The sequence below is a fragment of the Loxodonta africana genome, chromosome 2 (assembly GCF_030014295.1).
Source record: "Loxodonta africana isolate mLoxAfr1 chromosome 2, mLoxAfr1.hap2, whole genome shotgun sequence".
Lineage (NCBI taxonomy): Eukaryota > Metazoa > Chordata > Mammalia > Proboscidea > Elephantidae > Loxodonta > Loxodonta africana.
Window position 1 is genome coordinate 84,048,512 of NC_087343.1, and position 15,714 is coordinate 84,064,225.

General features: G+C 39.4%; 1 protein-coding gene across 1 annotated transcript in view; it reads left to right on the forward strand.

The window, feature by feature from the left end:
* The window catches only part of JMY (junction mediating and regulatory protein, p53 cofactor), a 107,655-nt gene that overhangs the window by 72,654 nt on the left and 19,287 nt on the right, over positions 1 to 15,714 (forward strand). The window contains exons 5-7 of the mRNA XM_023545580.2: positions 6,778 to 6,943; positions 7,650 to 7,837; positions 12,547 to 12,633. Of these exons, the coding sequence (XP_023401348.2) occupies positions 6,778 to 6,943; positions 7,650 to 7,837; positions 12,547 to 12,633 (441 nt within the window). The remainder of the gene's footprint in view (positions 1 to 6,777; positions 6,944 to 7,649; positions 7,838 to 12,546; positions 12,634 to 15,714) is intronic.

The window sequence follows — 15,714 nt, forward strand, 5'->3', positions numbered from 1 at the left end:
AAATGTCAAGATGTTGTTTCCCCTTGAGTTATTTAAAAACAAAAACATCTTCCTGACATGACAAAATTAAAACACTTTTAAAAATTAAAAAATGTTTAAATTTTAAAAATAAAATGAAATTAAAAAAAAAATGTAGGAATATTTGTCCCAGGTATAATGCTGAACTTGAAACATTTTCTAAATTTACCCTGAAATGTTGAAAATTGTGCTGGCAAGCAAAATGCTGTTTCTTTTTACCTATTCCCATTTTTAACGGTTTCTGAGTCTTGAATTGCATTCGTTCTTACCTTCTTCAATGTCATGAACACCTGTCCCTTTAAGAATCTGAAAGCTGGAAACCCTGTAGTCAGACAGATGTACATATGCACACAGCTTTGCAGTAGATTCCCAAATCCTCTGTAGCTGAGTCTAGGATCCTGGATCTACCACCGATGTTCAGATTTCCCCAAACAACCATAAACAAGCGAAACAAAAAATGGTCAAAATGTCAATGCCTTTTTAACTACTGCCTTTAAAAGAATTCAGGGTGATTTTAATTTAGTGTTACTACTTTATCATACTCTTTCCATAGTATACTGCCCCACCCATGCCTCACCCCACATAGAATAAAAAATAATGGCATAAATTTGACTATTAAGTACACCTGTACTTTCAGATTTGTTATCCAGGTTACATCAGATATAGTGTGTATGTGTTTTAACTATTGGCCAAGATTAAAATATGTATAATCACACAGGTATAATGTTTTATTAGAAGTGTTACTTATTTTTACTTAAATAAAGAGATCATTATTGAAATAAAACAAAAAAACCAACCCTCTTGCTGTCGAGTCGATTCCAACTCATAGCCACCTTCCAGGACAGAGTAGTACTGCCCCATTTGGTTTCCAAGGAGTAGCTGGTGGATTTGAACTGCTGACCTTTTAGTTAGCAGCTGAGCTCTTAACTGGTGTACCACCAGGGCTCCTTATTAAAGTAAGAGGATTCTTTTTATGGTTATTAGTTGAAACAGGAGATATTAAAATTAAGATGTATGAAACAAATCATAAAAAGCCCAGTTAAATCACAATTAAGTAGAATACTGCTATCTGGTTAGCCATGTTCTCTGGTTAATAGAGAATTAACCAGGAAATGCTTTGGGTTCCAACCCTTGTGGCTGAAAAGCTCTAAGAATATATCAGTGTGCTTCCTTGCCTTGGCACAGGATGTTATCCATTCCACTTCCCTTTTTTTTTTTTTTAACTTTTTGATTCCTCAAGATCATTTCTGTGAACATACATAAAGCTGCTGGAATATACACCAGTTCTGAGGCTAGTTCATTATAGTTTATAAATGTGTCTTTCTTTGAAAAGCATATAGTTATTTCAGTTTTATTTAATTCATCAAGTATTTATTGAGCTTAGGATCTAGAACAGCTCTGTTAAAGAATTTCCTGCAATGATAGTAATGTTCTATATCTACATTCTCCTGTAGGGTAGCCACTAGTCACTTGTGGCTATTGAGCTCTAGAAGTGTGGCATATGCAATGGAGAAACTGAACTTTTTGTTTAAATTTAAATAGCCACATGTGGCTCATTGCCACCATATTGGCCAGTGCAACTCTAAACTGTAGATTCTGATTCTGCAGACTTATAAAACCTTGGGTGAGTTACTTAACTTCTATAAAATGTAAATAATACATACCTTCTAGGGGTGTTACAATTTCATGAAATAATGTATACAAAGCAGTTAGCAATGGTGCTTGGCACAGACTAAGAACTCAATAAATGTTAGCTGATTACCTCTAGGTTAGGTGTTGTGTGAGTATTATAAAAGAGGATACAAAGAAGAGAAAGATGTAGAAGTTTACTTAACAAATATTTCCGGTTTCACCAGAAAGGATGCTGTTGAGAAGATGATGTGGCATTTTCAGTGGGCCTTGCCAAAGGTTTTGACAAGCTTTGGTGTAGTTGGTGCTTGTCTAGGCAGGGTGGCTGGTTTTTGGTTTTTATTTATTAATAAGCAGATTGATAAAATCTGTCCTATGTCTATAAACTAGAAATTTCAAAATCTCTAGTTAGATTCCAGTCTAAAGGTTTTGACTTATATAACTTTACAAAATTATATTTTAGCTATCTGAATTAACATTTTGGTAGCAGTTGCCAAAAAAAAAAAGGTAAGTAGAAACGTTTTAAATATTTTAAGCCCTGTCCTTAGTGTTTCTCAAAAATAACCCTTTATATTCTGCAAGCCCAGAATCCATTATCTGAAACTCCTGAGGCTAGATGTGCTTCAGAATTATAAATTTTGCAGATTTTAGAAAGATAATTTGGAGCATATAACCTCCAGAGAAGTGTTAATATTCTGGTAATAAAAACATACATTTTAAATTATATGGAATGAGTAGGGACTGTGTCACCTATCAACATAGACCATTTTGTGTCCAAATGTGTTTAAGATTAGGTTTTGACACCAGAGAGATTATGGACATTTTTTTTCCTTTGGTTTTCCCAGGATTCCTGGAATTTAAAATTCCAGATAAATTCCATTGACTTATATTACCCTTATTTGTGCAGCTTTTATTGGTGGAACTTGTATTTATGCCCAGGTTTGTCTGGCACTAAGTCTCGTATTCTTTCTACTTTTTCCACATTGAAGGGCTAGTCTTGACTGAAAGCTTCTCCTTAATGTTAATTTTCTTAACCGTCCTTGGCTTTCATGACTCTTTGAACCCTCACTTTGTTTCTTGTTTACTGACGTATTCCCAGCAGATCTGCCAACGGGGAATGCTCAGTGAGTGTTGGTTCAATCAATGAGTCAACTCACAGATACCCTGAAAGCTGTTTTCACAGCCCCTCTTGTGTCAGTTTGAGTTTTCTGGCACAGGAGGATGAAAGACAGGACAAGGGACATCATTAGATTATATAAATTGTTTTTTATCCAGTTTCATTATACACCCATTTCTCACTTACCAATGTGGTTAGGTTGCAAAGACCAGGTCATTATACAGAATAGATTTTATGTGAAATACTCATGATTTCCTGCCCCAGCTTCCCCTCCTCCTCGGTCCCAGCCCCCTCAGGCGGGTGGCTGTAGCCCCTCTGTACCTGCAGCGGTCACTGGCTTGCCCTCAGTCTGCTCACCAGAATCCCAGTCCGTGCTGCAGGCTACTGGGTGCCCAACGCAAGCGCTGCCCATGCCACACTCCCCACTCCCAGCATCTGCCCAGATGGTCCAGACTACGGTTAAACACCCCAGGGGTGGTGCCACTCCTCCTGTCGCAAGCCGTGGGTGAGCTGTGCCATGAGGGTGTTCAGTCGGTGGAATCTTTAACGCACAAAAAAGTAGAGTTATACTGTTGTCACAGATGCAAATGTGGGATAACAAGATAGTAAATGAGGAGTAGGTGCATAGTACAGTCAGTCTAAATATGTACACCTGAAAACTACTGTTATCTTCATTCCATATGAGAGAAATGATTGTCTGCAGTCAGCAGTGTATTTTGTTCTTAGCGTATACTTAATATGAAAATAATGTGGATTGTGGAAGTGAATTGATACTTGGTTCCCTCGCTAGATTTATTGTAAAAATATTATTTTTAGTGGAAAGAGCACTCTGGTAGGAATTGGGAGAATTGGGTCTAGTTCCAGCTTTGCTACTAATAACCTGGATCAATTGGGAAGTCATAATTTGGTTTGGGATCTCAGTATCCTGATATGTAAAGTATGTTTGTTTTTGGGGGGTGGGGGTGAAAACTGGGCAGAGTAAAATTCCAAGGTAACCAAGCTTTCATTGACACACGATTGACTACTTTTTTGAGCACTTACCTACTTCCTCGGCTTCCATCCTCCCAGGGAAGCACTTCCCCCAGGTATAACAAAGACTTCTCCATTGTGGCACCTGCCTTCCCTGCACTGCTCCATTTTCTAAAGGCCGCTCTGGATTTCCATTCCCTTAATACTATGGCTGTCAGCTTAAGTAGGTTCCAGGAAAATCATTCTGAGAATTCTGAGGCCCAGCATTGCCCTATTTGTTCTCTCAGAGGTTGAGATTTAATAGAGCCCTTGTCTGCCTGTCTGCCTTTGGTAAGATTTTGTCTTTCTTTCAAACCCAGCTCTGGCAAAGCCACCCCTGGGCTCTCTTGCTCTCTTGCTCACTGAACCAGAAAACTGGGGGTGAGGTCACTGCTTGTAAAAAAAACACCTGCTGCCTTCCTCAGTTCAGCATTTGGTATTGGCTGTATTCTATTGCCACTGTGTGTCTCAGGTGTTTTTAAGGTACAGGACCCTGAGCGAGGATCAAAGTACTGTTCTGCTTGCAGCTGAGGCAGCCCATAGCGTAAAGTAGATATTCAGCAGGGGCCTTCCACCTTCCTTGCCCAACTAAAGGAGATTGACTAGGAAAGAGAGATTTAGAGAGCAGAGCGCTAGGGGAAGACTGAGCACAGCATCCTGAATATAGCTAATTCATGGTCACTTTCAGCTGGAAAGAACTGAAGTAGTGAAAATGGAACTAACAGCCTGTATCTCTGAACAGTGTCCCTGGAAACTGATCTCAGGTGGAGGTGTTTTAACCGATATACACTAAGGTTATAATTCGACTAGTTACAACTCCCCACATGGAATAAAACCTTTTAACACTAGGCATTTTACCTTTGTATGATGTGCCCACAGAGAGTGCGGGTGCAGGTAACAGGAAGATGCATCTTGGACAGGAGCCCCAGAACCATGTGAAAAGTGATGTTTATAATTTAAGATCACTGAGAGCCCCAGGGCAGATTCTTATTTTATGACTTAGAGAACAGGGGCATTTCATTTTGTCAACATTCCCCTCCCTGAACCACTATAATTAAAGTCACTTTGTGTTTGTTCTATATTAATTGTCACTCATAAAAAATATTTCTTAATGCAGCAGGACCACTGGTTTACAACTTAAATATTTTTTTAATTTATTGATATTAAATAGTTCCCTATTTAACTTTCAAATGTATGCCTTTGCACATTTAGACCTGAGCCTAACTGTTGCTTTTCAGTTCAAATTTTTTTGTTAAAGGAATTTGAGATCATATATAAGGAAAAAAATCCTGTCATTGTGATGAACAACTGTGTGGATATCTCAAATATAAAGGAAAGGCTAGAATCTTGTTTAAAACATACTCCCTTTATGTGCTCATATGTTTCATCACCCCCACTAGTCAGATGACACCACTTAGCAGGAATAAGAAAATTCCTCGGCTATCCCAGGACCATCAGTCAGGTACCTTCCTGGTATTGTGGTAGCCCCAGATGATGCCTCACATGAGCTCATAAACATTTCTCTCATTTCCCTCTCTGCTCTGCCCCCATCCCTGTGGCGCTCACTCCCTGGGAAGCCACTTGAGGTCAGAGCTTACTCACCAGTCTTCCAGGGTCCCAAGGACACACTGATGGCTGTGTCAGGGGTCTTCTGGAGCTTCTACATATGAACCTATAAACTGCCAAAGCAGTGGCACTGTTCTGTTAGAAGAAATGGAGATAGTAGCCTCCCTCCACATTTACTCTCCCACACCACAAAACTATGCTTGTACTTCACATCTCATAGACTCCTGAATAAGCCATTCCTTCGGCTTTTTCTTGCAGCTGCCTTGCTCCCTAGAGCCAAATAGGAATCCATGGAATGGTAGGAACCAGTGTCTGAAGCATACTTTCCCCATAAAACTGTCTCCTTAGGGCCAAAAACCAGCCAACCAAACAAATTTCTCATGCAAGTATATCTACTCCTTCATGAGGCCCATAGATTTTTGAGTATCACCTTAGGTTAAATCTAAGACCCTGATTTTACATTTACTGGTCATCATTATCAGTAGATCGTGAGGATTTCCATCAGAAGCAGTTCTGTTATGCTGTTAACACTGACACACTCACCTCACTGTTCAGCCAGCAGATCCCAGAGGCTAGCCAGGCTGTGACCATGGAACAAACAAAGCCTCAGGTGTGTGGGGCTTACCAGACGTTTACCACTCTGCTGTATCTATCTGAGTATCACCAATCTTCTTCATGTATCTCATGAATATTCATATTCCTATATGAATCTATGTTTTAGAGTGAAATAAGAACACTGTTGGCACTTATGTCAGGAACATAGAAATAATGCAATGTCACCCTAGATATGAATGTGTTATAACGTAGATAAGGAGCACTGGTGGCACGGTAGTTAAGCACTTGACTGCTGACCGATAGGTCAGCGGTTTGAACCCACCAGCCACTTCACAGAAGAAAAAACCTGGTGATCTTCTCGCCTGAAGATTTACAGCCTAGGAAACTCTGTAGGGCAGTTCTCCTTTTTGCTGTTTGCTATTGAGTCGGCTTATGCTGACTCTACAGGACAGAGTAGAACTGCCTCATAGGGTTTCCCAGGCTGTAAATGTTCATGGGAGCAGGTCATGAGGACTTTTCCTCCACAGAGCGGCTGGTTGGTTCAAATCAGCGACCTATTGGTTAGCAGCCGGGTGCTTAACCATTGCGCCATAGGATTGCTGTGAGTCAGAATCAACTCAGAGGCATACAACAACAACATAATACAGATTAACTTTTAAAACTGTATTTTTTACCATGTTTGCCTAGTTATTTCCAAAAACCCAGTGATTTGATTGTTACTGCTTTCATACCTCTTTTGTAAAATCTTGATTTCTTGCCTGCAAGTTTCTTTCTTAGAACAATGTTTCATGGAAATATCCTGTCCCATTAGTATTCATTTCTAATCATAATTTGATTTTTTTTCTTGTCCACACCAACTGGAAATGTTTTTATTTTCAACGCAGATGCAGAGTTTACAGGGTGGTACAGAAGCCATAGCCCGGCTGGATCGGTTAGAGGCTGATTACTATGACCTGCAACTTCAGTTGTATGAGGTACAGTTTGAAATCTTGAAGTGTGAGGAGTTACTATTGACAGCACAACTGGAAAGCATCAAAAGACTTGTATCAGGTATGGTGTGCACTTAACCACATAAGTCCACAAAAGATATGTAGAAAATATACATGGACCTCAGCTATTTTTTTCCTGTTAAGAACAAGAAAAAAAATAAGAAAAATAAGGGAAACTTTTTAAAGTGTGTTCCTGAAGTCAGACAAGTGGCTCAGTAGGCATGGCAGTGCAACACTATATTGTTTTTGGTTACCTTTGTAAAAAACTTACTTTGCGAAGGTTGCTTCAACCAGAATCTGGATTTTAAAAACTGAATCTTGGGGGGGCCTAGCATTTATTGGAGGAGTCCTGGTGGCACAGTGGTTAAAGAACTTGGGTGCTAACCAAAAAGTTGGCAGTTTGAATCCACCATCTGCTCCATGGGAGAAAGATGTGGCAGTCTGCTTCTGTCAAGATTTACAGCCTTAGAAACCCTACGGGGCAGTTCTACTCTGTCCTTCAGGATTGCTAGGCGTCCGAATCGACTCGATGGCAGTGGGTTTGCCTTTTTGTTAGCATTTAGTGTCTGCAAGACACCACTAAGCGCTTTGTACACGTTCACCCTGTGAGATGTATTTCTTAATTATCACCATTTTACAAAGAAGGAACTAAGTGTAAGGTTCAAGAGGTAATTGCTTTTCCTGAATTACAGAGCCAGCAAGTGGACTAGAACCCTGTAGCCCGTGCTTTTTAAACACTACCTCTTGTTCCTGCTTTTCTGTAACAGAAAAGAGAGATGAAGTGGTATACTATGACACTTACGAAAGCATGGAGGCCATGCTAGAGAAGGAGGAGATGGCAGCATCTGTGCATTTACAGAGAGAAGAGCTGCAGAAACTACAGCAGAAAGCACGCCAGCTGGAAGCGAGACGTGGACGGGTTTCAGCCAAGAAAGCCTACCTCAGAAACAAAAAGGTATGAGAGGTTAAGATTTCTTGACTATATATAGTCTTAACTTAAAATCTTGTTTTTATTAATTACTTAATCCATATCTAATAATTCTAAGAGATTTGTCACTAATACTGTACATTGTTAAAAGCTGAGTAAGAGTTACCTGTTCTTAATACTCAGGCCATTGTATTAAACATGTACAGTTCTCGTTAACACATTGGAATAGCCAGGAGTGATGTGGTGGTTACCTCCTAAAGGGTATGACTGTAGGATCCTATTTAACACAAAGTTAGCTGATATTCACATACATAGGCTGCTGAACTATTTCTCTCCTAATTACTAAATTCCTATCTCCTTTTTAACGTAAGGAGGAAGTGATATTCTACAATTAAGTTATGATTCTGCCCTCAGTCTTAAAGGAGTTTTCTAGATTTTTTATTTAAACTTTTTTAAATGTTCCTTTTGATATGTAAAATTAATTATTTTGTGGAAATGTGACTTTTCTTCCTGTGCCTTAGAAAGTTTTTTTTTTGCTTTCTAGTGCAGACATTACCGTCTTGGGGTTGTTCCTAGCCACTGAAGTGTGGAGTTGGAACCTGGTTTTGGCCCCAGCTCTAAGGCCTGGACTACACTGACACACTGATGACCCTGTGGTACTGATTTGCTTTAAGCCCGGATATCCAGGCAAAAGAAACCCCCTTCCTGCCCTTCACCAGATTCCAGGGCTTCTACTTTCCCATCCTGCAGACAATTGAAGCCCTTTGTCTCTTGAAATACTTAGCTCTTGCATATGCAGGAAACTCAGGAATGCGTCGTTCCCCACAGTCACTTTGCTTATCCACAGAATAGTTATTTGGCTTTCAGAGCCATGACTTCTCCTTACTTCAGGAAACAGAACTCTTAGATTTTAAGCTTTAAGCTTTCACATAATTCTGTGCCTTTCATGTTCTTTGACACAAGGGAAATTGAAACCCTTTATTGTCTCAGCCCTGGGCTTGATTGTTGTGAACTTTCTGATCCAGCCTGTCAACCAGATAAACATGGTGATGATTCTAGCAGGTCCCTGGCACTGTCTGTAGAAAAAGGTTTTAGGAGGGAATGGAATGTAATAAGATTTTAAAAGAACAGACTTTTTAGGAACATTAGAAGCACTGTTTCATATATTACTTTTAGTTGTATAATGCAGTACCTTAAAGACTTTGGAGTTTGTGAACTTAAAACTTTTTGAAGACATTTTGCAGAAGGCTATACAATTCAGACGTAATTGATTCATTTTAATTCAGCAATGTGCAGGGCACATTGCTAGACTTGGGATACTGCCCCTTCCAGTCTTGTAGAGAAGGCAGAGTAGGTAAACAGATGGGTGTTATGCTACCCAACGACAGAGCAAGAGAAGGGAGTAAAGAAGCCTCCTTGGAGGTGACACTTGGGTTTTAAAGTCTGAAAAAGATTTTGCCAGAGTGATGGGTTTGGGGGTATAATTTCAAGAAGAAGAAAAAATGCTTAGCAAAGACACTAAAGCATAAAGCACCATGGCTTGTCAGGGCACTGTATGTGGTAAGGTACACTGCAGGGTTATGGCAAGTTTTGTACACCACACTGATAAGCCTAGACTTTATTCTGAATGTAGTGTAAATTACTGAAAACTTTTAAGCAAAGGAGAAAGATGAGCAGAATTGCATTTTAGAAAGATCAGGCAACCACAGAGAAAAGGTTAGAGTTAGAAGAGATGGCAGAGTTCTGGTTGGAATGTAAATGTTACTATCCACGTTGGCATGTTAGGAGTAAGAACTGAGGCAGTGGCTGTGGAGATGGTAAGGGATGGACAGATCTGAGAAGTGTCCAGATCTCACACTTTCCAGAAATAGAAAGTCAGTAGGATTTAGTGATTTATGGTGAAGGAGAAAAAAGGAGTGGAAAATAGCTCCCAGGTTTCTGGCCAGGGCACTTGAATCGATGGGTGGCACCCACTAAGATGGAGAACCCAGAGAGGAGAGCACATATGGGTTAGAGGTGATGACCTAGGTTTTAGACTTGCATATAATGGGTCTCTGGGACATCCATTTAGAAATGGGTGTGAGATTCTGGGCATAAGGATTTTGTGATATGAGTGGATGGGACGGTCCTACGAGGAGGTGTTGAGTAAATGATTCTCAGCAGAGACAAGGATATGGGGTGGGGTGTGCAAAGCTCAGCAAAATATTCTTGGCTGAGTGATGAGAAAACATTGTAAAAGACATGGATTATGAAAGATTGAGCAGCTCTGAGGTAGTGTGAGGAGAGCAGCCCTTAGGAAAGAACCCTGGGGAACATCTGAGGGTGTGAGCAGAAGGGGATCAAAGCGAAAGAGTAGTTGGAGTTAGGAGAGCTAGGAGTTAGGAGAAGTAGGAGAGAATGAAACTGCAGAAGTAAAGAGGAAAGATGATTACACAAAGTGGGTTTGTCAGCAGTGTCAGTTGCTCCAAAGAAATGAGGGGGCTTCATGACATTTCATTTTCTGAGACCACTGGGGACTTTGTGTTTAGAGCATTTTGAGGAGAGAGTTAGGGAAGTGGTTCTGAGAGGGCAGTGCAGCAGAGGTCTAGAGTAGAGACTACGAGGATCACAAAGGAAGTGACTGCGCACTTCAGTGGTCCTCGGTGAAGAGGAGCAGCCTTGCTGACCTGGGCACACAAAGCTGTGCACTCTCGTAGTAGCTTTAAGAGCCTGATTCAGACTGGACCCTTCCCTCATTAGAATGCATTCTCTTCATACCAGTTTAATGAGTATTCTTATAGTTTTTAACTTTATTCTTATATAAATGTAAACCCGAGGTAGCGAAACCCACACCTGGAGAATCTGCTCATTTATACCAGCAGCCTCAGATCTGTTACAGCCCATCACATCACATAGTTTCAGGAGGCTTTTAATGACCTTGTCATCTTCCCCTTTTCCCTGAAGCCCACCTCTGGGGCAACAGAATTGCAGTTGGAAGGTGGAAAAACAGAAGAAAGCTGGAAAGAGAGGAAACTAGAAACACTAAGTCTTAGAAAGATAATGAGAAGATCAGATACACTATACAAAAGATAAAGTATGTGTCTCTGTGTAACACTATCCTGAATTCTCTGGTCTACCTAGCAAAAGGCCCAGGACCACGGACCCCTTTTTTTTATCTGGTGCCCACAGTGGGATCGCTTATCCAGGGGTAGCTCTACCTGTAAATAAATCATGCTCTGACTTTCCTGTTAAAAGAACGAGGTAGTCGCTGGCTGTGCTATGAAGGATTTGAAGTCTGTGCTTTGTGGGCAAACTTTTTGAGAAGGATAATAGGAAATAACGTTGTTCTTTATTTTATCTTCTTTAGTTCTCCTAGTAGCCAAGTGTGAGGTAATCCTTTGCCTAAAATCTAGAAAGCTCTGAAAATCCAAAGTGTTTTCATACTTCATTTGGTGATAGCACTAGACCCAGACTGACATGAGGTTATTTACTGTCTTCATTCTTCTTACTTTTACTATTCATGTATTTCACTACAGAAGTGCTTGTATTACTTATTATAGAGTTCTGCTTCAGACGCTGCTGGAGATACTAGGTAACATCTGGTATCTGCAACATACCACCTTTCTCAAATCGGAAAAAAAAAAAAATTGAATTTCAAAACACATCTTATCTCTGCTCTGGGGTAAGGTATTGTGGGACCTGTATCCTCATTTCATAATCAAGGGAACTAAGACTTCTGGTAGTTGGATGACTCACCTAAGGAAAAGCAGCTCGTGTGGGGCAGAGTTGTGATTCTGTCTTAGGTGTGTGTGACTCAGAAGCCCGAGTTCTTCCCACCACATCATTCTGCCTTTGTTTTCCCTGGAGACTGCACTGGACAGATTCGTTGCGCAGTCAGTACTTGTTAGGCAGCAGGGTCGGCCTGTGGGAGAGAGGAGCACCATGGATGCAGTTGCTTTAAAATACAGTTTTCCTGGCTGAAAAGGCCATCATAAGGTTTTCTCTGGTTAAAACAGTGATTATTTTGTCATGGCTTTGAGAGCTTTGGAAACTAATATTCACCTTTCTTATCTGAAGGAGTTCTCCTGAGGGTATTTACATTAGTAAGGGCAAAAGATAAATGAAGACTTAACGTGGTACCACTAAAAAGTTGCCAGTCATAGTGAATTCTTTTGTAAAGTAGAACGTATCTCTTATTTTATTAACATTTATTTTCATTTTCATGTGCTTAGAATAAAGCATACTGATATTCTCTTTTATAACTCTGGAGTCAGATTTTTAAAGTCTTTTTTAGCTCAGAGGCCTGTGACCAGAAGATTGAGATCTCATATTATTTAAACACGGTCTTTACCTTGTCAGGGAGAACTAAGAATACAGACTTTAAGCCAAGAGTTGTAGGTCCTTCTTTTTTGCCCAGACTAGTTTAGAGTATGATTTAGAACCTTCTGGTCACAGACTTCAGAGCTGAAAGAGACCTTTGAGGGTATCTAAGGACACTTTCCCCACACCTCAAAAAAAGATTTATCAGGAGATCTAGAGAAGCTAATAGTAAGCTTAATGAAGAGTCTTTTGTGATCCTGATTATTTGGTTTTTGCCATTTTTACAGTTCAAATAAGAAACCAGAAGTAGCTTACATGGTACTTTGCTGTGTAGGTATATGTTAAGATTAAATTTTAATTTATCAAATAAACTTTGATATGGTGTGTGGAGTCTTTCAAGTTTCATTTATATTAAAGCACATTTTATGTATTTATAGGAAATTTGTATTGCAAAGCATGATGAAAAATTCCAACAACGCCTTCGAAGTGAAGATGAATACAGAACCCATCACACAGTACAACTAGTAAGTTTGGACTCTTGGAGGCTTGGAACAAATTTTGTTTTTTTTGTTGTTGTTGTTTTGTTTTGTTTTACTTGTATCAAAGTGGTTAAAGTCTATAGAGAATGAAAAAGTCTTAGAAGATTTTTTTTTTTTAATTACATTCAAAACCTTCTTCCAGTCCCACAGTGGTATAAGTATATGCCTATGGTATAAGTATATTTTCCTAAACAGTAGTCTTTTCAGACACTTATGTCTTAGATCATTTAACACCAAAATTTTATATTTAATTAAATGCTAATAGAAATGCTGGCATGGCTGTATTTCTGTATTTGCTTATTTTGTAAATTTCCTTTCTTTAGTGTTACATTAAAGGCCAAAGAGCCTGAATTTGTCTACATTATTGCTTAAGCTTATTCTGGTGTGTGTGAACTAATGCTGCCCCTTACTCTTGATTTTTAATGCACAAAAGTCATCAAATTACCCAGAAGCTGTAAGATTCCTCTTTCTCCTAGAAGGTGGAAATGGCCAAGTTAATTAATGTACTTTTATTTTTCATTATAATTCTCATGGGTCAAAAACTGCTTTGTAAGGATAGACAAGGGGCCAGCATAACAATTAGGTGAATAAGAATGCCCCCTAATGTTAAAATCAGTTACTTACTGATGGTTTACACTTAGAATTTGTGCCCTTTTTATATGAAAATTTTAGCTTCTGTAGAAATGCTGATATTTTGGTGACTGAAGTGACCAATACACTTTTTAGAATGAATATCAAGTCCTTTCCCAAAGAGTTTTATGAGGCAAAGAGCAGTAAAAATGAGGAAATTGATGCTGAAGGGAATCTCAAAGGTAGATCTCATCTGCCTTTTAGTTGCCTAGTAACCAACCTTGGATGGACTACCTGATTGTGGCAGGAGGGCTCCCTTAACCAGTTCAGTCACCTTTAACATGCTTAGCTAAAGGAAAATGAAAGTTGGCTTTGACCAACATAGATTGTTGTTTTTCAAAGCTGGTTTTAAATTACCTTTATCATAATCTTTTGGGTGGTAGCTTGTTTAAAATGTAGATCCCTAGATATTATCCTTATTGTTTCAAAAATTTTCTCTGAAAATCCTTAAAACTTAAATATGTGTGTAAGACTAAGGGAGTTTATTTTAATATTTGATAATAAACTCAAAAACAAAATATTTTTAGCTGATGAAAATGTGAAGATTATTTGCTTGTTATTACTACTGTTTTTTTATTAGCTCAGGAACAAATTAGACTAGAGAAATGGTGGCCAGGCAACAAGTCCATTTTCCCCATTAAAAAAATGGATTCTTGTTTTATGTAACACACTCATAACTCATGGGTTTCGTATTAAGAAAACACATATGGAACACCTTTAAGCTGTAGTTCATAGAAACAGCGATCACAGCTTTTTAGATTATTATATTCACATGGTTACTTGTGGTACTGCCTACGACTTCCACGTTCTGATATATGCCATGCCCAGTCATTGGCTGTTCTCATTTTGAAAATAATACTTTTTTGTAAAAACTTTTTATTAAACATCATACATATACAGAAAAGCGTACAAGTCATAAGTGTATATAACTTCCTGAATTTTCACAAGATGAACCCACCATTGTGACCAGCACCTAGGTCAGTAAACAAAGAGTGTTAGAAGCCCCAAGGCCTTTGTGTTCCCTTCTACAGTTTACCCCCCATGTAAATTAACTTCATTTTACAAAGTTGGTAAATGATTTTCCTAAGGTCATCCAGCTAGTAAGGGAACATCTGACATTCCAACCTAGGTCTGTGTATTGTTGACTCTGCTCTTAAACATGGTACTGTGCATTCTGTGGTCTGCTCTATAAAAATTCTGCTTCCCCATGCAAGCTCATCAGCTCATGCCTGAGTATCTGACTTTGTCCTGTTCTGCCTGTATCTTCGAGAATCATACTAAGATCTGACTGTGTTTACCAGCTGACAGACCAGTAGTATGATTAATTCATTTATATCTGAAAGATGCAAATTCACATTTTGGAAGCTCAAACTGAGCATCTCTTAAATACCTGTTTTTGTTCTCAACAACTGAACACTAATACTTCTAAGTCTAGAAAAATCTGTTCACCTCTAGAGCCAGTCTACAAGCCTTAGAAAGACTCTTTGTCCTCTTGGTATCTGTGACATGTATCCAGATGTGGGAAGGCACAAGCTCACTCCCAAATCCAGGTGGTTACCAGATGTACACAGGAGGTTTTGTAGTCCTTTCTTTTTGCTGACTCAGCTGGGAAGGTTGTATGTTCCAGCTGTCCGCAAACGGAAGGGATCATGGGGTGAGGGCAAGGAGGTGGATGAAATATGTTCTTGCTCACTATATCCTTGAGCCGTTCTGAGCCCTGTCTTCTAAAGGAGGAGTCCACATGGGACCTTTACATCTGCTTCTAACGCAGAGCTCAGCTCATATCTTCTGTTTATTTTCCCGTTAGGAAACCATTAAGAGTATATAGCAAGTTTTCTGGCTTCTAGGACTATTACTGAGAGATACCTTATTTTGTATCTGCTAATAAACGGTCTTTGAGAATTCCTAAGACCTTCTCTTAAAGAACTGTCTAGAAGCAAATGATGTTTTTGACCTTCTGTAAGAGGAGGAAATGGGAAAATGTTCGTCTTTACTGATTCGTAACTCTTTTCCCCTTTGCCATATATCCAAGGGCTAATCTGTATCCAAAGAATCCAGGGCACCTCAGCAAGAGACAGAAAGTGAAACTGGTCTCTGTTGTGTGTGATAGTTGCATCCTACTAGGGGACAGGTTGACTAGAGTGGCACTCTTCAAGGCATTTCCTGATCTGCCAAATACAGGTCAGTCACCATCTTTCAACCATACTGTTACACACCACCACTACCACTCTTCGTCCTCCTGCCAAGAATCCCACTTTAGTTCTTGACACACTTCTCAGCTTAACTTCTTGTAGCAAATGGCTGCACAATTTCTTAAGAAACCTATTATATGTGGGTTAAGCCTGAGTTTATGAAAATTGTTTATCCGAATTGCCTTTTTTTTGACACAAATCCAGCTTTAACATGTGTCTTAATACCTCATTGTATTGCTTCTCC